The sequence below is a fragment of the Lepidochelys olivacea genome, assembly GCF_965140295.1.
Source record: "Lepidochelys olivacea isolate rLepOli2 genome assembly, chromosome: 3".
Lineage (NCBI taxonomy): Eukaryota > Metazoa > Chordata > Testudines > Cheloniidae > Lepidochelys > Lepidochelys olivacea.
The window spans coordinates 162,732,570-162,756,628 of record NC_140413.1 but is presented as its reverse complement, the minus strand read 5'-3'; the positions used below and the strand labels follow the sequence as shown (position 1 = coordinate 162,756,628).

The 24,059-nt window shown below is 40.1% G+C and overlaps 1 protein-coding gene across 3 annotated transcripts in view; it reads right to left on the bottom strand.

Annotated features, from left to right (window-relative positions):
* EPRS1 (glutamyl-prolyl-tRNA synthetase 1) overlaps positions 1-24,059 on the bottom strand; it is a 61,537-nt gene that overhangs the window by 25,458 nt on the left and 12,020 nt on the right. For all 3 annotated transcript variants that reach the window (XM_084622698.1, XM_084622699.1, XM_084622700.1), the window contains exons 4-18: positions 21,230-21,386; positions 19,680-19,819; positions 18,904-18,998; positions 17,552-17,678; positions 15,567-15,759; positions 14,976-15,147; positions 13,166-13,399; positions 10,688-10,772; positions 10,198-10,257; positions 7,300-7,410; positions 6,185-6,321; positions 4,415-4,622; positions 2,299-2,411; positions 1,141-1,258; positions 666-1,046 (exon numbers count right to left, since the gene is read on the bottom strand). In XM_084622698.1, the coding sequence (XP_084478824.1) occupies positions 666-1,046; positions 1,141-1,258; positions 2,299-2,411; positions 4,415-4,622; positions 6,185-6,321; positions 7,300-7,410; positions 10,198-10,257; positions 10,688-10,772; positions 13,166-13,399; positions 14,976-15,147; positions 15,567-15,759; positions 17,552-17,678; positions 18,904-18,998; positions 19,680-19,819; positions 21,230-21,386 (2,331 nt within the window). The remainder of the gene's footprint in view (positions 1-665; positions 1,047-1,140; positions 1,259-2,298; positions 2,412-4,414; positions 4,623-6,184; positions 6,322-7,299; positions 7,411-10,197; positions 10,258-10,687; positions 10,773-13,165; positions 13,400-14,975; positions 15,148-15,566; positions 15,760-17,551; positions 17,679-18,903; positions 18,999-19,679; positions 19,820-21,229; positions 21,387-24,059) is intronic.

Here is a 24,059-nt window from a genome sequence, read left to right as displayed (position 1 = left end):
TTCAGATTCTGTAATGCCACAAAGAAAGTCTAATTGCCAGACTATTTAATCACTGGGCAGGAAATGTCAACAAGTTTTCCTTCTTTTTGTGATCTGCTTTGCTGTTGGTCAAAATAGTTCCATATACTCACCAAAAACTGCAGTCAAAAGAGAAAATCAGCAAGTACTTGACAATTTTTACATTTATTTATGAATAATTTTACGCAGGGAAACTTCTTCTTGAAGTGTTAGATTGAATTAGGTCAACCATTTGGAATCACCTCTTTTGAACAATGTTGTGGAGAAAGAGGGAAACAGATTATGACTGAGAACTTTTGCCAGGGACCAGTTTCAGACAGTCCTGTATTTGGTTTGGGTGGTAAGACTTGTTTGGGCCAGTTTCTGGGAAGAACAAAAATATGGAAAATGTAGCAGTTCTGCTCATATCTAAGGGACCTAATTAACATTCCTCATAAATATTATTGGGACAGAATTAATCTTACCAGTGCTACTTGGAGAACACCACCACCTGAGAAGAGAGGGCCTAGAGGAACCAAACCCAAATAAACTTAATGAAAGCAAGGGAGGAAAACATAGGTTCACTTACATCCTGAGAAAGCACATTAAACTATACAAATATTCATGAAATATTCATGTTCTCTTAACTAGTTTCTTAAAACACTTACCTTAGGTGCTTTCTCAGCTTTCAATTTTCTGACCACCTCTCCTTGCTCAGCTACTTTATCATAAAGAGATTTGCTGTCCAGATTGCTGGAAGTCTGAGGTGTGGAAGCAACATTTGGTACTGCTACAGCTGCTGCTGGAGGATTTCCAGGCTTATACTCCTGGCCTGTCTTCTCCTTGTATTCCACCTTCAAGGCCAATAGCTGTTTCACAGCTGCATCAATATCTTCCTTTGCAGCCTTTTTACCTTTCAAGTCACGAACCACATCACCCTGAGCAGACACTCTGTTGTAAAAGACCAGGGGGTCCTCAGATGCAGCAGAGGCTGGACTACAGGTATCAGCAACAAGTGGAGCAGGCTTTCCCTTTGAAGCTGAACTAGCCTTTGAAAACAGAAGCAAGTTCTCAGTGTTCCTTTTTAAAAAAACGTTAATAGTAATGTTATTTATGAAAGCCTTTCCTAAAAGCCTTATTTACCTCTTTCTTTGCAGTTTCTGCTTTAGTCTTCTCTTTTGAGCCAGATGTTGGCATTTCCTTTGTGTGTCCATCAGGGATATAAATCAAAATGCATGGGGCTTCTTTACAGCTATATGGGCTACAGAAAGAGATTAAAAGAACGAATGTTTTATACACTATCACTATAGGGCCACTGCACCAATAGGAAAGAATACATGCAGCATGTCTACCACTTTTGAGGGGGAGGAGGAGGGAGAAGATATTCAAAACCACTTCTTACCCTACACTCTCATTACATACTCTACTACAAAAGCAATGGCATTTCTGATTGCAACTACTTAATGTTGCCAGTTCACATTCTGTACTGCTCAGTGTACTGTAATGGATGTTTATTGCTCACACAATTTCTCCATCTCACAGCTCCCTCTCTTTAGGGATCTAATTCTCATCTCATTTAGTTGAAATAGCAGCTGAATGCAGCTTTCCCATCTCTTCTGCATAAAAATGCAGATTTGGCCATCTGGATTTTTTACAGCGCATTCTAAAAGACCTTTAGGTTTTGCATCCAGCATATTCTGTAGATGGGAAACAAATCAAGTGTTTGATAGTGAATGGGATCGTAAGGGAATCTTATATACACAGAGTGAAACACTGAATAGTTTTTCATCATTAGGTATACACCTAATATAAACATGCTTTTCTCTAATCAGGCAATCACCTATTTTATTCCATCTCTGGGATTCTTGATTTACATATTCATAATGAATACAAGGAAAATTGACTCCCTCATTATTTCAGAGAATCCTTGTTCTCACAGAAAACGTCACCTGGATGACACTGTACATCTACATGAAGGCTTAACATAAACGCAGGCCTAAAATGACACTAAGATTTTTTTAAAACTATATTTAAAGTTTTTATATAGTGCCACAGTTGTGCAACTGGTTTAATTGCAAACATTATACCTAGCCCAATGCAAGATATAGATGTGTGTGTGTGTGTGTGTATATCAGAATGTTTTTTTATTTTTGCTGGACAAGAAAAAAAATACATTTCTTCCTCAGGGACTTCAGTATTGGTGTGAATATATTAAAAACAGAAATGCATTAAAACAGATGTTACAGATCTATAATGGCAATTCTCAGGCTATATACGGTGTTTATTTACAAAGCTGCTTACCTAACCGGTTCATAGGGTTGATCACAAATAAAAAATCCTCTTCTCTGAAGTTGTATGATGTCTCCTTTTTTCAACTCCTTAAGGCAAGGATCACCTAACATCAGTTCTTCTTGCTGTAACAGTTAAAAGCAAATTAAGACCATTTCTTATGAGCATTGTTTAAAATAATGCTAAGAATTATCGTAGCTGCATTGAAGGATTCCAGAGATGTGCTAAATTCACAACTGCTGAAGTGTCAATTAATCCCAATGACAATGGATAAGATACTCTCAAGGAGATGTGCTAGCCTGAAAATATGCTAGGGTGAAAGAGAGTTTCCAAACCATCAGTGCCAGAGGGCTAAAGCGTCATACATATGGTAGGAAGTCAGTGTAAATTATACCGAGAAAAGTTAATACAGTATTTAGTTCTTATGATTTAAAATAAAACCTCAATCTTCTTGAGGTAGAAAAACAAATAGGAACAATTACTGGAATATATTTAAAGATCTTTCCCCTCCCTGAAGCATGAGAACACAAAAAAATTCAGTTAACTATACAATAAGAATGTACAACTCAAACTAATAAGTGAAGTACTATCACAAAACATTCCTTCACACATTACTTTTCTGCTACTGTCATCAACAGACCCAGCTCACAGGGTCTATGCATTCCCTCTCTTACTGAAGAGCCTCAGTTTAGATCCCATAATATCGGCTGAGGACACAGGGTTGGAAGAAAAAGTGACAATGACTGGAAGAAACTCCACAGAACAGTGCCACATTGTACAAGACACTTTAAACCTGCGGCCCACCAGCTCCCCGCAGCCCCCCCAGCATTTACCTAGAGCGGCTACAGCCCGGTGCCCACTGGGGCAGGGCAGGCTCCCCGCCTGCCTGCCCTGCCCCCGCGCTGCCCCGGGAAGTGGCCAGGACCTGCAGGGGGGGCGCACAGGGGTCTGTGTGTTGCCCTGGTCTCTCCTCCAGGTACCTCCCGCAAAGCTCCTATTAGCCAGGGAGCTTTGGGGGAGGTACCTGGATGAGCGGGCAGGGCAACACACAGAACCCTGTGCCTGCCCCTAGGTCCCAGCCGCTTCCTGGAGCGGCACGGGGACAGGGCAGACAGGGAGGGAGCCTGCCCTGCCCCCGGTGTGCACCAGGCTGGACCTGCCCCCCAAAACCCCTCCTGCACCTCAACCCCCTGCCCTGAGCCGCCTGCCACACCCCTCCTGCGCCCCAACCCCCTGCCCTGAGCTGCCTGCCGCACCCCCTGGGGGCAGGAAGGGGGCGAAGTTGGGGTAGGAAGAGGCGGGGCAGGGGTGGGGCTGCGGTGGGGGGCGTGGTCAGTGGTGCAGCCCTCGGGCCAATGTACTAGTCCTCATGTGGCCCTCGTGTTTGAGACCCCTGCTTTAAACTGAGATAGCGAGATACAAAACCAAGTGACTGCAACAACTATAAACCCTTTCTGTGACAAAAAGCAAATTTAACAAGTTCTACCAAAAGAGCCAATGAAGCAAAGTCTTCCTAAAAACTATACAACTTCAACTGTAGTGTTTTATTCTATTTGCTAGACCAGTAGTTTTCAACCTGTGGTCTGCAGACCCTTGGGGGTCCATAGACTATGTCTAAGATTTCCAAAGGGTCTGTTCCTCCAGCCAAAATTGTTTTTGAGGTCTGCAAACAAAAAAAAAAAAGAGGTTGAAAACCAATGTACTAGACAACGAAACTCTGCTAAACAGTCTGATCTCCTACCAGGTTGCAGCTTCCATTGACTTCCAATTTGTTGTGCAACATAAAAAGCTTATCTATTTCAAAACATTGCTACGTGTAAAGACTCTTCACCAATATCAAAATGCCAACCATGAGCCAGATCCTCAGACAACATAAATGGACTTACCTTCACTGAAGATCTGACCCCACAGACATTTTTGTAGCCCAGAAGACTATATCTACATTTTTAATATAGATTGGGGGAATCTAGCTTAAGTTTGAACTACTCAAACTGCTTTGAAATATAACTTGAACATTTGGGAAAAGAGAGCCTAATACCTTTTAAAAAAAACCCCAAAACTGGTGCTGATGGTAAGGAGAAAAAGTAAGTAAAAGCTGTGTTGACTAAGAGGAGAATACATGAGTTACCTTACTATTTCGGTTGACATATTGCTTGAAATCTTCATCTTTACCTAGGACAGGTTTGGTGATCAGATGGTCATAGTTAACACAGACGGCTGGAATGAGAGGCGCATGTGGGGTCTCTGCAAGCCAAGTGATCTTAGTGGTTTTTTTGTAGTCCTTGTTCTCCATGTTCAGCTTGGCATCAATGGACACAATTTTCCTGCTTGAGTTTCTACAGAAGAAACAGAAAAATGTGATGAAACAACATTTTTACACAACAATTATGGTATGTATTTGAATATTTCTTAAGACAATATCAAAAATATGGGAATTGTTGATCAAAAAGGCTCATGTCAAAAATAGTCTTAGAATGGATTGTGCATGGACTAGAAAGATGATATTTTCTAGGACAGAGTTCTGTAACTCACTGGCCATCAGAATTCTCCAGGGACAGATACCAAAAAGATCTAGTACAGATTCTTGTACAAGATAGTTTTGTTTTAAAAAAAACCTACTAGTGGTCAAGTATGTGACTGATTAATTTAAAGTCATCATGCATTTCAATTTATTTTTAAAATGCCATTTAGTTTCAGAGGAAAAGGGAGAGAATCTCATGGTTAGGTATCAATCTACACTATTCACATGAGTCTGAAGGGCTCTCTTGATTAAAAAACTGAGAACCACATTAATGACTTAGAAAAGAGCATTCTCTTATCAGGAGAGAGATCATGTGATCCTTACCTGTCAGGTTCACTCTCCCTGGGGCACCTGCCATTGGCCACTGTCAGTAGACAGGATACTGGGCTGGATGGACCTTCAGTCTGACCCAGTACAGCCATTCTTATGTTCTTATCACTACAGGCCATATTCAAAAGGCTAATCTGTTCCCCACACCACCCCAATTCACTTTTATTCCAAGTAAAATATTTTGGATCAGATTAGGATTTACATGAAAAACATAGCAAATTAATAATTCTGGTAACTTCTGAAGCAGTACTTTGCTATGAAGAGGTACCAAAGGGGATATGCAGATGAAGTCTTCCTCTATACTAAGATAGATGTACTTTAGATTTACATCTGTGATTGGTATATACAATTGCCATCAAGCAGAGTCTTGAGATGCTTTTTAATACCTTTCTATACTATAGATCATCAAGAGGTTATACGTAGGAGTATTCAAAGTTTTGGATAAATCACCACACAGCAGGCACTTCTGAAGTATTTCCATTGTTTTAATTTATTAAAAAGAAGTAGCAAAGTGTTGTGCAAGGCATAGAAAAAAGCCTTACACGTTTCCATAAACCTTCCATCTTTCTAAGCTTTCAGTGCAATGATTTTGAAGTTGGTTACATCACATTTTAATTTCACTTTTTTTTGCAACCTTGCAGCCAAACAGATTTTGTTTTTCAATCTGCAAGAGCATATGTTCACTTTTAGGATGAGAGCTCTTATACCAAGTATCAGTCACAGAGCAGATTTGCAAGCTGTTATAAGGTGACATGGGCTTTCTTTTAAAAATAATTCATACTGTAAGAACTAACAGACAGTAACAACTACGGAAGTGCGTCAGTAAACTGAATAAGAAGAATTTTCATGCAATATCTGGCCTCACTGGTGATTTCAGACCCAGAACTACAGTAAGCTGTACTATTTATTAAACAGGCAGCTGTGTGATCCATTTAAAAATGATTGTCCACGCTACCTTTTAATATTTCAAGATGCAAGAAGGCTATTCTTGTCAATGAAAAGCTGAGGTGCAGAAACCTTTACTTGGAATTACTTTACACTTGTTACCTGTGTATTTTAGTGATGATAATGTTGCCCCAATTTATGAATGTAACAGTCTCTCCCTCAGTCAAAGTCTCTGCATCTGCGCCGTCAATCAGCACTTTGGAGCTGTACCACACAGGCTTCAAGCCAACATCAGCATTCTGTATGTTAAGAAAAATTAAAAGTTGGTTATCATACAAGTTGACTGGCTTAGCTAACAGAGCTGAGTCCTGACACACTGCTTTACATGAGTGTACACAGAAAAAGAATTACAATACATATCACATACTTAAAAAGAATCATAACTAAAACAGGGAAAAGTTCTCTGCACAGGACAAAAGGAGGGATGGGTCTGAGCAGTGTTGCCATTTTTTACACAAGTCATGCTATTTCACGTTTTTCTTAAATCCCCAGCTCCCAGAGTCATCTGATTGCAGGAGAATCTTGGCTTTTTATTAATAACATGAGTTTCTAACCTTTGGGGTTGCAGAGAAAAGCCTGAAAACGTGAACACATTGCATCCTGAAAGCTCTGAAGTCAAACAACAAAACTCGAATGCAATCTAGTCTTTAAAAAACAGGTCACCCAATTTTTAAGCCACTCTCTCGATAGTTTGGGGCCTGTCATGATTTTTTAGAGTTTGGGTTTTGTACTACTGTCAACAAGAGAGTTTTATTCATTCCTTTCCCAAGGCATGCAGTCTGCAAGGACAGAGATAAGGAGGAGGTGAAATGCGGTAGTGCACAATTTCTCTTCTCCTGAGATCTGGCTCCATCTCTGGTCACAAGCAAAATGGGTTTAGGAGTCTAGCTCATCCCCTGGTGGACATGCCATTAGCAATTTTTAAATTAAGTTTTAATTAGATCATATCTTCTAGAAAGAAAATCTAACAAAAGTTAATTCAGAGAAATATTATACAGGAGGTCAGAATACAGCACAATGGTCCCCTGTAGCCTTATAATGTATGAAAGCACAGAGATGTCAAAGTCCCTAGCTTGATCTCATTCTTATAGTGCTAAATTGTAACACTAGACACTCCCTCCCCGGTCCCAGTTGATTCCTCTAACCTATGGCTAATGTCAATCTTAATGATCAGTACCATACAGTAGTTTTTAAAGGACGACAAATGCATGCACAACCTTTGGGTGTTTGGCCACTTCTTTCATCTCCTCTAGGGCTTCAGGAACAGTCACAGTGACCACTTCATCCTTCAGTAAAGCAGTATACCGAGGTGCCACTGGGTCTATGACCTACGGGAAACAAAAAGAAGATAATCATGACTATTGGGCAGTGTCAGAGCAAAAGATTACATGAAACAAAGTAAAGTGAAAAATATAGGACTATTAAGTGGTATTCTTTGTGTTACTGCACTTGTTTGCCTTTTAATGCTACTTTCACCAAAAGTTATAAAAAGCAAGACAAACAAGAAAATATATAGTCAAAAGTGAGCAATCCTTAAGCAATTTTTCAGACTTTCCACAAAAAAGTCTGTATTTAAAACAGGCAAAGTTGTTGATAGCAAACAGGTACTATCATACTGCAAGTAAACCAGATCCCAAATCAATGCTTCACTGAGAAGGACGACAGTAGAGCTATATTGGTGTAGTTATACTCTGTATGTAACTGTACTAAATCTGCCTGCTGGACCATTTTCTTTCTAGATAAATCCATTTTAAAACAACATGTTGGATGCCATACTTTTGCTAGCACAGACCCTGATCCTATGTTCATTTCTCAAAGACTCAGAGATAGCTTTGCCTAAGCAAGGAGCACCAGTTGGGTCTATAATATTAAGAAACACCATTTTAATACAGCAGCATTAGATCACTATAATAAGGCAATACCATAGTATTAAACTCATTTTTGAGTTTCCCACCATTGTGTTTTCTTGCCAAACTAGTCACCATCACAGCCTCTCCCTATATTTTTTTTTTTATAAAGTCTGTTTTCCCTCCCAGCACCACCTTTCATAGGGCCTCTTGAATCTCTTACAACTTACTTTCATAAAACATTTGGAGATGCTTACTTAGAATAATACAGTACACACAAGGGGCACTAGAGGGCTAGCAGGAAACAGTGGTAGACTAACTGGCAGGTGAGTTGGGTGCTAAACTTAATGAGTGCAAGTAAATATTTTTATGTTTATCCTTTCACTGCAACAGGAATGCACATGTAAACAGCAATTTTACAAGTAAACAGTTTGTCAATCTATTTTATACCCAACTTGCTTGGCACTAGCAAGTATGAGTGTGCTTTGGATTCAGAAGTCATACATTTATCAGTGAGTCAGTATATGTGACAGGTTTCAGAGTAACAGCCGTGTTAGTCTGTATTCGCAAAAAGAAAAGGAGTACTTGTGGCACCTTAGAGACTAACCAATTTATTTGAGCATAAACTTTCGTGAGCTACAGCTCACTTCATCGGATGCATACTGTGGAAAGTACAGAAGATCTTTTTATACACACAAACCATGAAAAAATGGGTGTTTACCACTACAAAAGGTTTTCTCTCTCCCCACCCCACTCTCCTGCTAGTAATAGCTTATCTAAAGTGATCACTCTCCTTACAATGTGTATGATAATCAAGGTGGGCCATTTCAGTATACGTGGAAGCCATACCCTTGAGGTGTTTTGGACAGATGTAATAGGAAATGGTTTGTTAAGGTACCTCAACATCCAGAGGCCTCATATGCTCCTGTATGATTTAGTAACTAAAACACCTAAATTTTACAATTAAGGTTATGATTTGTTTTCATTGTTATAACCATGCCCTTTGTTTTAATAATTCAGGCCAATACTCCCCGAGGTAACTGTCTCTACAATGTAACAGCATAGTAAGAGCTCTCTGCCTGCAGAGATCTTTTATATCAGACTGGGAAATGTGTAGGAACAATTTCTGCCCTTGTTTATATTATTGACTCCAATGCAACGGCACAAGTAGAGGACGACAGAATTTGGCTGATAAATATGGTGCTACCCAAGGAGCAGGAATTTCAAGACACTTAATTAAAACAGTTTTAAATATACTATCAACTGCCCCATATTTTTAAAACTCCACTACTCAAGTAAGTTATTAGTATTTATGCAGCAACAGAAAGAACCAATTGATAATCCTTATTATACACCAAATGGACCAAAATACAAAAGGTAGGAAGGGATACAAGACACATGCCAGACAAGCAAATACTACTTAAATGAACAAATCTGCAGTAAGGCCTCAGCAAAAACAAGCAGGAATCCCAGTACAAGAGTTACAGGCATTCACACAAGTTATACAGTCAGCATTCTAATGATTCGCCTTATTATAGTGTCCAAGCATTCACTGCCAAGAAGCAACTAACCATATTAAGATGCAGTATTCCTTATTTGACACTCAGTTAAGGAACATCAAAAAGGGATATATATATATATATTTATATTTTCATTGATTCGGGCACAGGAAATACACAAAAGGCCTCAGTACTTTCACTCCAGAAAGGAAAATTGGACAACATGAATGGACTGGAATAGTGTTTCCATCTACTTTGACAAATAAGTCAAAACAGAACTGGACAGCATTTTAAAAACAGGAATAATGCATTTTAAATGGATCTGTGCAGCTCATATTACCTAAGCAAATGTGATTGTGCTATGAAGCTGCATAAAGACGGCTTATGCTATGAATGCTTACAGTACTGTAAGCCATGTGCTAAGGCAAAAGAAGCATTAAGTAATACCTTCTTACAGATAGCTCGCAGCTTGAAAGCAGAAAAATGAAATGCAGAGTTTTCAGATCAGATTCACAAAAAGTATCATTACCTTTCTGCATAGTTCTAAGTAAAACAACTCAATATTGGTTTAGCAAGTCAATATGATTAGTGCTAGCTCATGTTAGAAAGAGGAGACATTCCATTTTCCTGAAAATGTGCCAGATGATGCAATATATTTAAAAAATTGCTACTCTTTATGATGAGCACTCCAGTGAACAGTGGATTCACTACATAACCCAGGGACGAGGATACCAAGAAGAAACAGCATCAAACTCATACAAGCATGTACCTTTTTGTTAAATGACCAAATTTTATCCCATTCCATGTTCACAACAGATCGGGAGGAGCCCTGGAAGGCAAGATTAACAAACAAACAATCTTGAATATCATGCTTAATGTCTGTGGAATCACAACAGAAATGCTAAGCGTGTTTACCAAAAATAACAAAGTATTTTTCTGCTTAATCCTCATCTTACAAAATAAACATTAAGGGCCCATTGCTGCCATAATCTCAATCCAAACTTCCATTGATACCAATGGGAGTTCAGCACACTACAGGCTCAAAATCTTGCAGACCCATAAAATTTTACATAAGGGGCTGCTCACATGCATAAATGTAAGCAGGACTGGGACCTAAGCCATGATAGGCATGAGTCTTCAAAAGGAGAAAATCTTGGCAAAGTGACATAAATGCTTCAACTGAAAGCTCACCACATGTAGTTTCCAAGTTTACAATCAGACTCCAAGAATAAGACGGGGAAGGGAAAGACAACACTCACCTGTGCAGCAATAAACTGTTTTAGTCCTTCAACAGTCATGCCTCTTCTCAGCACACCACGCACAGTGGGAAATCTTGGGTCATCCCTGGCAGAAAGAGGAAAAAAGTTGAGAGGTTCATTCAGTATCTACTATTATGCACTAAATTATGTTTATTAATAGGTGATAATGTACTCATTTTTTAATATTTGTGTAAATCACAGTTTCAAGAAAATAAACTTTTGTATTATTTTGCATGTGAGAATTTAGTGCTGGGTGAAAGAGGCTAACCTGACAGTCCAGGAAACTAAACTTCTCTACCTATGGACAGTTCTAATACAGATTCTCTCTCACTGCAGGCCAGCATTCCTGAACACTAACTTGGGATGGGAAACCACCTCTTAGTGACAGCAGCTCTTTTCCACACCAATTCAATCCTTGGTGTGTCTGTCAAGAATTGAAGAGGTACCAGTTACATGTCCCCATCACAAGTCAATACTATGTACTGGGGACTAAGATGTGCTATCCTGCCCCCTCCTTCCCTTTTATTCTAAAACCATTCTTTGCCCCTCCTATGTCGAAGTTTGGAACTTCCAGCTTTCTTCCTGTATCTTATTTAAGTTTCAAACTGGGAGGAAAAAGGTGGTAGTACTCTAAGCTCCACCCATAAAATAAATTCTGCCTGTGTGAGTCACCAAAATGAGAGAGACTGCTCACAGTATATTGTGCAGATGTTCAAAATACTCTGAGCTCCCTTTAAGCTCCACTGGGCTTCCTTGACTGTGGCTCCCTCTCGATATGACTTAAAATACATCTATGGACTCTACTAAGTTCTTTGGATTTGGCTCTTCCTTGATGGGAGGGGGAAAAAGTGGTGGTCTCTCCTAAATGTCACCCGCTTGTGGAATCAAAAGTAAAAACTTAACTCATAGTAAGTTGTGCAGATCTGTGATTTTCCCCACTCCCCCAACTCCACTTCCTCTTCTTTTACATGAAGGAGGGAATAGTCAATGTTTAGATTTAAAATCATCCCTACTAGGCATCTAAGTTAATAACTCATCAAGATGAATGGGGCAGTTCAGATCTCAGATACTGCTCAGGCTCTCTGCAGACTCAAACATCTCTGCATCAGTTAACAACAAAAACGTAAACTGTTTCTTCACAGATTCTGGAGAACAAGATACCAGCTTCCAAGAGATGCTAGTACATTGTCATGCACCAGCTCAATCTGAGCCCTGATTTATTTAAGATCCTTTTGTTGTTGTCACCCACTTTCCTAAGTTCAAACACAGAGGTCTGAACAGTCGTAGGCTTGGAAGGGCACCAGAAACAATGGAACCAACCCAACTGGTACTAAAGTCTTAATTAATATAGTAATATTTTGCACTCCTATATCACTTTTTATCTGTAAGTTAATACAAACATAGAAACTGCCCTACTTGAGCAGCAAACCAGTGTCTATGTAGTTCACTCTCCAGTCACCAACAGTGGCTAGCATCAGATGCTTCAGAAGACTTAACCCTGCAGTAGGCAGTTATGGGATAACCTGAGCGCCACCCCCACCGGGAAAAAAAAAAGTTTCCTCCCTCCATCATTAGGAGGTAAGTTACCTTCTACCAGTTTATGCATTTAAGCTGAAGGGTTTATTCCTTCCAAAGCTAGGGTTTTTTTTGTTTGTTTTTTAAATATTTACTAGTCATTTAAATTAACTTGTTATCCATATAACTATTTAATCCTTTCTCTCAACCCTGGTATCCTCTGAGGCTCATAGGTATTTTGTGGCAACAAGATCCGGTCTAATTGTATGCTGTCTGACAGTATATTTTTCTATCAGTTTTGCTACTTTGCAAGTCCACTGAATGCTCACCTGTACTTCTGTGGGTAAGGGGAATAAAAGTTCCCAATCTACCTTCTTTGTACCATTCATTATGTATTTATGATGTCCCGCTCTCTTATTTGTCTCTTCTCTAAAATAAACAACTTTGGAAGACTCAGCGCCTCCCACTAAAGTCAAAAGGTGCTCAACATTCTCTCAGTCAGGGCATTTTAATCTCTATTAAGAGGTCTAACTTTAGGCACCCATTTTTGAAAATTTTGACCTAAGTGCTTTACAGGGGTAGAAAAAACGTGTCCCCATTTTATACCAGTAAAAACTGAAGCAGAGCAAGGCAATACTAGTATATTTCTTGTCCTGGAAACACAAATATGATGGTTAACTTGTAAATCCCAACAAAATTCCCCTCCTCCCTCCATTTGGCTTGCTTCAGAGAAGACTGAAAAAAAGAGGAAATTGCTGTAGGCATTTATAAGACACCTACACACTTGGCATTTAAGTGCCAAGAAAACTAAGAGAAGAGAACTTACAGGCTATAGGTGAAAAAAGTTAGTATTTCTTTAACCAAAGAAAAGTGACTGTATGCATTCTATAATTTCCTTTATGAATAGCATACATGTGTGATTACATACAATTGCTGCTATAGCAGAAATGCATAAAAACATACCATCCATCTACCAGCCCTTCATTGACAAACCAGGTTAGCTTTCTTTTAGATAGCACAGTGTTGTTGAGGTTTAGACGACTGTACTCCCAGATGTATGGCTTCCTTATGCCCAAGGCTTCAATGATCCAGTAGAACTGCTCGTCTCTGTCATGGTATTCTGTTGTTCTTAATGCGTGTGTGACACCTTCAATACTGTCAACAATGGGGCAGGCAAAGTCATATGTAGGATAAACACTAAAAAGAAAGAAGAGCTTAAATTAAAAAGTCAGAAAAGAATATACATGGTTTTCAGATGCAGGTAAACTATATCCATAAAACTAAATACTACTCCATACTTTATAATCACTCAAAAATCCTTAAAATGGTCACTAAAGCTCCATCAAGAATTAGTTAAAACAGCATATCTGATACTGAGCTCTTCTATAAAAAAGAAGAAACAAATTAAAATATATTAAATGACATTTTATAAGCAAAGGCAAAACTATCGAATAATTCAATCCCTCAATACTTCAAAAACCGAGAAAAAATTTTCAACACCTACATTTTTCCCTACACCTTGTACCAATATGTATCATCAAAAAAAAATATCCGTGTTCGGGCCATAGTTTAAACTTCAACAGCCAGCGATTACAACAACAGAGGCAGTGATTTGTCAATTACAAGTGAGTACATTATACCTCTGTTTTAAATGCATTTCTACCAAGAGCCAAAGCCACCATTTTAGTTCAACATCCATATCAAGTCAACATTTCCCATCTGTTGAAGCTATAACAGTGGGAAGAGTGGGTGGAAACAGGCGTTTCAAGTAAGGAATAAACTATAGTGTTCTGCAAATAGTCTTAGGTCAATGCACATGAAGTAACTCTTTATACTGAATGAAAAGAACAATTGCTATGAACACGCAGTTGCCACTCAGCTAAATAGGTCAACGACACCACTTCACACTAAAGATTACTCTTCAAAGTTGAGAGATTAAGTAAAAACAAAATCCAATTGTTTGGCTGTTTTTAATGCAGGCAGTCAAAATGGTTTGCCAAGATTTCTTAAGAAAAATGAAAAGGAGTACTTGTGGCACCTTAGAGACTAACCAATTTATTTGAGCATGAGCTTTCGTGAGCTACAGCTCACTTCATCGGATGCATACCGTGGAAACTGCAGCAGACTTTATATACACACAGAGAATATGAAACAATACCTCCTCCCACCCCACTGTCCTGCTGGTAATAGCTTATCTAAAGTGATCATCAGGTTGGGCCATTTCCAGCACAAATCCAGGTTTTCTCACCCTCCACCCCCCCACACAAATTCACTCTCCTGCTGGTGATAGCCCATCCAAAGTGACAACTCTTTACACAATGTGCATGATAATCAAGTTGGGCCATTTCCTGCACAAATCCAGGTTCTCTCACCCCCTCACCCCCCTCCCAAAAACCACACACACAAACTCACTATCCTGCTGGTAATAGCTCATCCAAAGTGACCACTCTCCCTACAATGTCATTAAGAAAAATGGTACTCATCACATGTGGAGAGGTTTTTTTTGTTTTTTCTTTTTAAATGGCCCAGCTTACAAAGACATGAGAATAGGGACCTGCTATAGAATTTTCATCAGTGGGTACTGTTATGAAATGCTGGCCAGAGCGTATGTTTTAAAAGTCCTCTGAAGAAGTTTTGTCATTTCTACAAGGAGATTAGCTACACATTCTGGTTGAGAAAATGCAAACAACTCCCAGGTAGTTAAAAAAGGAAACCTGCTGAAGAGTAGAAAAGAAAGCATATCAAGGTCAATATTAATAGAAAGTGCACGTACTTGTAGTTACTTGCAGTGCGTGGGTGTGGTTGGTTTTTGCAACGATAAAGGGTTGGGTCCCTCATACACCCATTGTTACTATTCATGTCTATTTTTGCTCGTAGACAACACATTTGTCCACATTCTGTTCCCTTTTTCATTTCTTCCCACATTTGTAGATTCTTCTCAACAGCTACCAAACAAAAAAATTTAATACTTTAAGTTACCTAAGGTATTTCTGACTAGTCTCCAGCACCATATTTTGTTACTGACATTGTCAAACATCAAAGGTATTGCTGCATGTGTTTAGATCCAATATCAGACAGTCCAGCTTTCCTCACACGCTTGTAGGTGAGAGTAAGATTATACAGCACATATGCATTATGAACATACATAGATGTAATAAACTGGTGTGCAACAACAAGCTTCTTGAGTCTTTTAGTATTGAAGGGCATGACACTGAGGACCTCAGTGTTCCTACAGGCTTGTTAAGTACTCCCAGTATACAATTAAAACTAAAGATAGGTGGGATGATTAACAATAGAATGAAACAAGATTATATTCCATTGACAAAGATAACAGGGCCAGGAGAAGAGCCATAAAGCATCTTACAGTTATTTCTGTGTTTAGATTCTATTCTCTGCTCACGCTCCATTTTCATTTGATCTGCAGCAGTATCATCCACATACGCCTTCCCTTCTTGGATAAGCTTCTCAGCATATTTCATTATAGTTTCAAAGTGATCTGAGGTATATGTAAATTGATCTGGTTTGATGTGCAGCATGGCAACGTCATCCAGGATAACCTGAAAAGAGCGATACTGTAATATTCATACATGCAGAGAAGCTTTCTAACTCTATGCCAAGCTTCTTTTGAATTTTAAATGTCTGCATTTGCCGAACCATTAACACACAATGGAACATATGAAGGTACTGAAGTTATCAAAGGGATACATAGGTAGTGATTGCTATAGGGCAGGAGAATGAGATCAGCTCCTCCAGGGGAGGGTGGGACAAGAAAAACTGGCAACAAGTTCTTCTTCTTGTGTATTTAATAGAGCAGGAATGGGGAACCCTTTTTCTATCGGAGGGCAACTGACCCACAGTCGCAGGCCACACACAGCCCTGTGGTGGGGCGCGGAGGCTCAGGGCTTCCGCCTGCAGCAGGGCAAGCCAGTGCTCACGGCTCCAGCCCCTAGGTTCCTGGGTGGGGCCAGAAATGAGGGGTTCAGGCTGTGGAAGGGGGCTCCAGGCTGGGGCAAGGGTGCAAGAGGTGGGGGTGCGGGCTCTGGGGTGGGGCTGGGGATGAGGGGTTTGGGATGCAGGAGGGGGCTCCGGGCTGGGGCCAAAGGGTTTGGTGTGTGACAGTGGGCTCAGGGCTGGGGTGAAGGAGGTGGTTCAGGGTATGGGCTCCAGGAGGGAGTCTGGGTGCGGGAGGGGGCTGGGGTGCGGGTTCAGGGGCTGGGAGGGAGTTAGGTGCAGGAGGGAATCCGGGGTGGGGGCTCCAGCCGGGCGGCGCTCACCTCAGATGGCAATGCAGCAGAGCTAAGGCAGGCTTCCTGCCTATCCTGGGCTCCACACTGCTTCCAGAAAGGAGGAACTAGGGGGCTCTGCACGGTGTGTGCTGCCCGTGCCCACAGGTGCTGCCCCAACAGCTCCTATTAGCTGGGAATCACAGCCAATTGGTGCTGCAGAGCTGGTGCTGGGGGCTGTGCGCAGAGCTTCCTTGATCACCCCTGCTCCTAGGGGCTGGAGGGACATGGCAGTTGCTTCCGGGAGCTGCGTGGAGCCGACTGGACTTTTAATGGCCTGGCAACCCCAGCTTCCCCCTGCAGTGGGACAAGCCAGCACTCGCAGGTCCAGCCCCACGGGGGGGGAGGGAGGAGGAGATGACACAACGCCAAGGCTTGGGGCTTCTGGCCACAGCACAGAGACTTCCCACGGGCCGGATGAAATGAAGCAGTGGGCCAGATCTAGCCCGCAGGCCATAGGTTCCCCACCCCTGTAATAAAGTGACAATAGTGCAAGCCTCAAAACACTCCTGTGTGATGAAGAATCCTGAGACTGGAAGCGGCAGGAAATCATACAGATTCTTTCCTTTCTTTCACCTCATGGATGCCACAAATAGTGAAAAGGTGGCAGCAAGAATAAATTATTAAAAAGGTTTAAACCACTTCGATTGTATTGAACACCTAGGAAATTTCCTAGTGTGGATTTTTGCTACAGAAAAGTTATTGTCACTGAAACGAACTGTATTTAAGATTACAGAAGCTTTTAAAGTAGTACCATGATTGCCATTTGTGATTACGTCAAGTAACATAGCAGAGTCTATAAACTGTCAACAGATTTACATGGATTTAACACAGACTATAAATATTAGGGGAGGGGAAGAAAGAATGTGGAAGTCATAGAATAATTAGGCTACTGGACTAAAACTACTTGGTTTTTAAGACAAATATGGGATGGCTTGGAAGAGTTTTCATGCAAAGTTAAACACTACTGTTCTACAGAGCCACCCCTGAAATAGCAAGCCTGCGTATCATTTTAATTTTAAATTGATTTCTCCAATGAATGGCTTCCACTGTTCTTTTACTGTACCTTTTCAAAGTCTTCTTTTTCTTTTTCAGGATTTGTGTCATCAAACCTCATGATGAGTTTTCCTTTAAAGTTAACCTGGTAATGCTGATTTAGCAGAGCAGCTTTTGCATGACCAATATGTAAGTACCTAAAAATAAAGACATTTCAGAAAACAAGGTTAACATAGCAGCAGATTCATTTACATTTCTTTTGTAGGATACAGTCTGTTCAGGGATAAAGGGGAAATGGACAATAGGTTAAAACTTAAAACAAATCAACCACCAAAAGCTATTTTATATTTATTGAAATACTGAACACTTATTAAAGCAATTTAATATATATATAGTATATAACACAATCTGTTAGATTTTATATCTCAAAGCGAGGACTTCATAATACACCTGAACATATGACTAAAATTACTTTTTGCGACATTATAAACTGTTTTAGCATTAGTCTACACTGAATTTGAATTGAACTTGAATGATAAAAAACTAATCTTATTAAAAGTATTGGCATTTTAAAGAGTTCACAACATTCTGAAACACTTGCACTGAGTAACTGTCAGAACACCGGGGAATTCAGATGCATTAGTGAATTCCATCATACGGTAGCAGAGGTATCCAAGAACTTGGACAAACCCAAATCCACAAAAGTGTCTGAACTGTTACTTCTACAAATTATTTCATTTTTCCAGAAGTTTACACATGGTAGTGGGGATCTCTCCCCCTCAGATTACCGTATAGATTCCAAAAACCAAACTATTTTGTTTATGGTTCTCTCATCCATACCATTTGTAAAATTACATGCATATACAATATAGCAGTAGTACTTAAATAGCATGATTTATATCTGATTAACAGAATGAGAAACAGTATTGCAAAGTCTGAAACAAGTCATAAGATGTTGGCTAACCAGCCTACAGAAAAAATGCATTAAACAGCAATTTTAAACTTTATCAAATCCTTTTAAGAAGAAACAGGACATTGAAAGTAACTGGAAAACAACATTTTATGGAACTGGTGATGGTACTTTTAGCGCTCTTTTTACTGTTATTTCTGTGGTCAGGTTCTAAGTAAAGGACAGCTTGGTAAGTGTCAACCTTTGCTAATGAAAACATTTTAAAAAACATCTAAGTGACTGAAAATTCTCTTTTGTTATGGAAATCACCCCTAAGACACTGTTCATCTTTGACTAAACCAACTATACACATGACAATCATCAGGCCAGGAGAGGCCCTTGAATTCAACTGTTAAAACACACTAATCTGGTAACTATTTCCAAGATCAAACACAATCCCTCTCCTGTATTAAGAGTTTTTGAAAGGAATGTGGGTAAAAAACACAAACCATTCTTAAAACAGCTCATCTTACCCGCTGGCCTCAGGGGGAAACCGAACAATGACCTTCCCCATCTCTGCACCTGGGAGTTCCACAAATTTCCCAACATCTTGTTTCTTTTCTGTTGCCTTAGAAATTAACAATGACATCATTAAATATCTTACACAAGCTGTACAATACAAACACTTAAAGGTTTCTTCTCTGAAAGGAGACTGAAAAATGGCAACATGGGGTCCCTTGCTCAGATGACTTTCATATCATGCTCGCTCAGTTTCGAAGTTAGAAACTGATCTGAAGTGAGATCTGCAAATTTGACTTAGGATTGGAAAGTCCAGATGGGTTTTCTGTTTCTGTTCCTCACTACAAGTAAGAAAATTTCTGCAAGCCAAGTGTTGTGCTCAGTTATCTGTGGACTCCCACTGCTTTCAAATGGAACTTGGTTGGAACAACTCTGTTGATCTCATTCTACCATAGATGGTTTTGCAGTGGTAACAGAAATTGTAAAAACACTTAGTAAAGCAAGCAGACTGAACTCTGAATACAAATATACAGTACCTCTGAGTAACAGATGCCATTTTTACACAGTCACTTTTCCAGAGCTGACCCACCTTATCAGTATCCATAAACATTTAGGGATGAAATTACTAAGATAAAAAATCCTTATAAAACAGTTAAAACCTTTAGTTTACAGTACAACTAATTCCCTTTAGCATAAATTCTAAAGTGAGCTATCAGAAGAAGATGCAAACTTTTACTATAGTGCCCAAACATAACAGCCACCTTCACCCTATAATCCGAACAAAGCTTACCACTTTGGTCTTTGGTGCAGCTGCAGCCCACTTGGTACCCACTGATTGAAAGGCACACTGTGCTTCAAGAAAGACGTACCAGCGCTTTGTATGGACTGGAGCCTTGTTTTGCTGCAACTGTTCTTGCCATGCACTACTGTCTGTTGGGAAACAAATTTTGGTTTTAAAATTGTAACCTTATAACTAGAATAGCTGGACTTCTAGTAACTCACTTTTTAAATGACATTGTGGATTAAAAATAGGCTGCACCATTTTCACATCTCAACCAGTTGTGAAAAATGATACTTCTTTACCATACATAAACTGGGTAACAACAGTGCACTTACTTTAGAAGACTCTGCAATCTGGGAACCTCTCTGTTTACCACCCACTTCCATATTAGAGATAATTATAGAAACGAAAGCCATTGGTGATATGGCCATGCCTCCCCCATGCATACAATAGTTTAAAAAAATGTTAGATGGTCAAAAACACAGCAGCATCCATTCTCCAACTGGATGTTGAATGTATGCATTGAAAGCACACAAACCGAGCAAAATTAGATTGCTCCCTCTAATAATAATGCAGTCTAATTAAACATTTCTGTACAACATTGGTTCTCAAACTTTTTTTTCCATGGACCACTTGAAAATTGCTGAGGGTCTTGGCGGACCACCTAATGATCTTTCCAAATGTTGTTTGTACCATTAGTTAACTATTGTAAAGCACTTGGGATAAAAGCGCTATACAAAAAAACCTTAATAATTAACGTTTTTTTGTTCTACAAATAAAAGCACACAACTCATTTTAATATCAGTAGTCTTACCTTTCTAATGTGATGGATATGCCCTCCCTCCCTCACTGCAGCAGCACCCGAGCTGGGGCTGGGAAGGAGGAGGGTCTCTTCCTCTCTCCCCTGCCACGGCAGCCTCCGAGCTGGGGCTGGGAAGGAGGAGGGTCTCTCCCCAGCAGCCACAGCCTTGGGGCTGGGGAAAGTTGCCTCTTTCTCTGGCCGCCACAGCCCTGCATGTCCCAAATTCCTCCCAACCCCTCTTTTCACCCCACTGCCCCCTCCGACCTACCCCTATTCTCCCTAAGGCCACCACCTCATCTTACATGTGCTTTTTCTCCAGGGTCCAGGCCCTAATTAGGTGGGTGGCCCTTCATTCTGTTGTGTGCAGCCGCCCAGGCACGCAACTCAGAGGGAACTATCCGCGGACCAGCTGAATGATGGTCCGCGGACCACAGTTTGAGAACCTCTGCTGTAAAAGAGTTGAGTGATAATTTACACCCTGGTTAGAGTCAGATGCAAACTTAGCCTAGAGTATATTTTCATATCTAAGAAACAAAACATGAAAAACCGATAGACACTCTTAATTATAATTCACACCATAATTTTATATTTCTTAAACATCAGTTATGTTATCAAAAGAAACAAACCCTCACGATTATCTGCTCTTACTCCTACAAAATTCTCCTTATTAAAAATCATTGCAGAAACTGGAGACTAAAAGGAAACAGATTTTAACATTGTATCACATTGCAAACCTGTGAGAACAACTGTATAATACCTTTTAGTACAGCCCAGACACACAAATCTGCCAGACTCAGGGAGTTTCCAACCAAGTAGGTCCTCAGAGACAGACAGTGATTAAGCTCAAGGACTGCTGAACCAAACTGGGCACGGGTAGATAACTTTGTTGCACTGAATTCCAGCCAATGGTCAATCTAATTTTAAGGAGCAAAGACGTCAACATCATATTTAACATACAAAACAACCTTTAAAGTTATAGAAATTCTTGCATGAGAAAGTGGTAGTAGTATTAAACACATGGCTTTGAATATAAAGTCATACAATCACAGAAGTGTAGGACTAGAAGGGACCTCAAGAGGTCATCTAGTCCAGTCTCCTGCACTAAAGGCAGGACTGCATAAAATACTCCTCAGGGAATTCTGTGCCACTGTACATGCACAGCATTAATGCGTCCTGCAGATTTTTTTTTCCGTTGCAGAAAAGATATTTGCCAGAAAGGCTCTGCAGTTACAGCTTTCACCTAGCAGGGGTGCTGTGGCACCAGAAGAGAGGCAGCAGGCTCACCAGCCGTAGCAGTCAGCAGCCAACAGGGAGAGAGCAGAGGCTGTGTCCCTCACAGGGCCAGGTGAGGAGGCAGGGGATATGGGGGGTGGAAGGGGGTGAGGGAGAAAAACAGAGAGCAGGGCACACAAGGCTGCTGGGGGGGGGGGTCGACTGGGGTTCAGAAAGGCTAGTGGGGGGGAATAGACTGGAGCAGATGCTGAATAGGAGTGGGGGTGCAGGGCCACATGGGGATGGTGTAGGAGGAGTGGTTGAGTGATTGGGAAAGGCTAGTGGTCAGCCAGGGTCTGCATGGGGGAGGTTCCTCAACTCCCTAACAATCCCTTCTCCCTTGCCCCCACAAAATACCTGTTCCATACTTCTTCTACCCACACCCAACAACCCTCCAGGTTCACTCCCACACTCCTTCCAAGCAATTACTTCCCTCTCCATCAACTCCTCCGTTACCCCTTACTCCCCCAAGCAGTTGCACTGCTTCTGAAGAGTGCCAGAAATATTTCTGTATTGTAGTTTAAATGAATTATTACTCAAAGTTCTGTATTAATATGCCTAGTAAGGAATCTATTTGTCAAAAACCATTTCCTGAATCTTTTTTGTTGTGTGTATTGTAACAGACATACTCATTGACAAGTATTTTGAAATAAATTATCAAAATAATTGAAACTGGTGTGATTATATTGTGTTACCTTGGCAAGTAAAATATGCAGAATTTTAAAATATTGCGCACAGAATTTTTAATTTTTTGGAACAGAATTACCCCAGGAACTACAACAAGACCATTCCTAACCAGTGTTTATTTGTTCTTAAAAACCTCCAATGATGAAGAGTCTACAGTCTCCCAAGGCAATTTGTTCCAGTGCTTAACTACCCTGACAGTTAGAAGTTTTTCCCAATGGCCATATAGAACACTAAATGTAGAAGCTCCTAACTCACAATACTGGTTCAGGGATTATTCACAATTTTAGCAATATGGATACACTTCTCTGCGAACTCTGTGTGTATTATATGCTTAAAGACAATGTTTGCCGTCAGACTGGATTTAGACTGGTATAACTCCATAGACTACTATGGAGTTTCTATCCATTGCACTTGTGCCAATCTGAAGTATCTGGCCACTGATTTCCAGCAGTCTGAGATTTTGCTTTGGTCTAAAACATGAAATGACTTCCATGCTTTTGACTATACTTTTAGATTGCACATTACAAAAAAAAAGCCACAATACTTAAAAGATTAATAAAGAGAATTCAAAATTTTCATATACTGTCATGAATCTAGAGTTATTCCTTAGCATTATGGGACAGTATTCCTGTTCCATTTGATTCCATTCATTCTTCCTGGCTGTATATTAGTGACATTCTGCACCACCCTCTCCCCTGTCTGTTTTTCCACTTTAAAAAAACAAAAATACACCAGTTTTTCCACTGTATTCCCAACCTCCTCCTCCTCTCCCATCCCCACAAAAAAGTTTACTCTGAGAAAGAAATAAAGATGTCCCAATTTTAAAATCTATTTCAAGCAGTAAAGGCCAGATCCTCAATTGGTGTAAATAGACAACTCCACTGATTTCAATGGAGCCATGCCCATTTATACCAGCTGAGGATCTGGCTCTAGCATACAAACTTGATACCTCAGTCACAAAGTATCTCTTAAAATCCTTCTAAATCCATTCCATATGTCATGGCAGTAGGAATTCTTCCAATAGCCAAGATGACGTGGCAGGCACAGATGTCACAGGACTACAAAATTCAACTCTCTCATTGACAGTTACGTTCTAAAACATTCCCACCACAAACGCAGCTGTCTTAATATTTCTCAAAGCTCAATTTTATTTTTGAAAAAAAAACAACCAAAAACCAATATCTGGGAATTAAATGTATTGTATCAAAGTTACTGACCTTGCAAATGCATTTCTGAACACTTAAGTCTTGCACATATTCAAAGTTCAGGTTCTAATTTGGGTTAGGAAGTTCGCTTTTTGTGGTTAAATAAATTACAAACAATTAAAAATTCATAAGCAACATAATGAAGCAGCACTTTTCGCTTACATGAAAAGGTAGGCAGTTGCCAGGGTTGAAGATTGATCTCCATTGCCTTAAAAGAATATTGTACAGAGGGTGTGGTCAAACCCCTAATAGCCCTATATTAACTCAGTCAAACTGATTCTGTTACCACTATCAATCTGAGGCACCTAGTTTAAAATTCAACATATGGCTCTTCTGGGCTGAAGCCAGGAAAAATTCCTCCTCAATTCCACATCATACCAAGTCCTGATAACTGTAATAACTTCATTTTGTTAATATAAATCA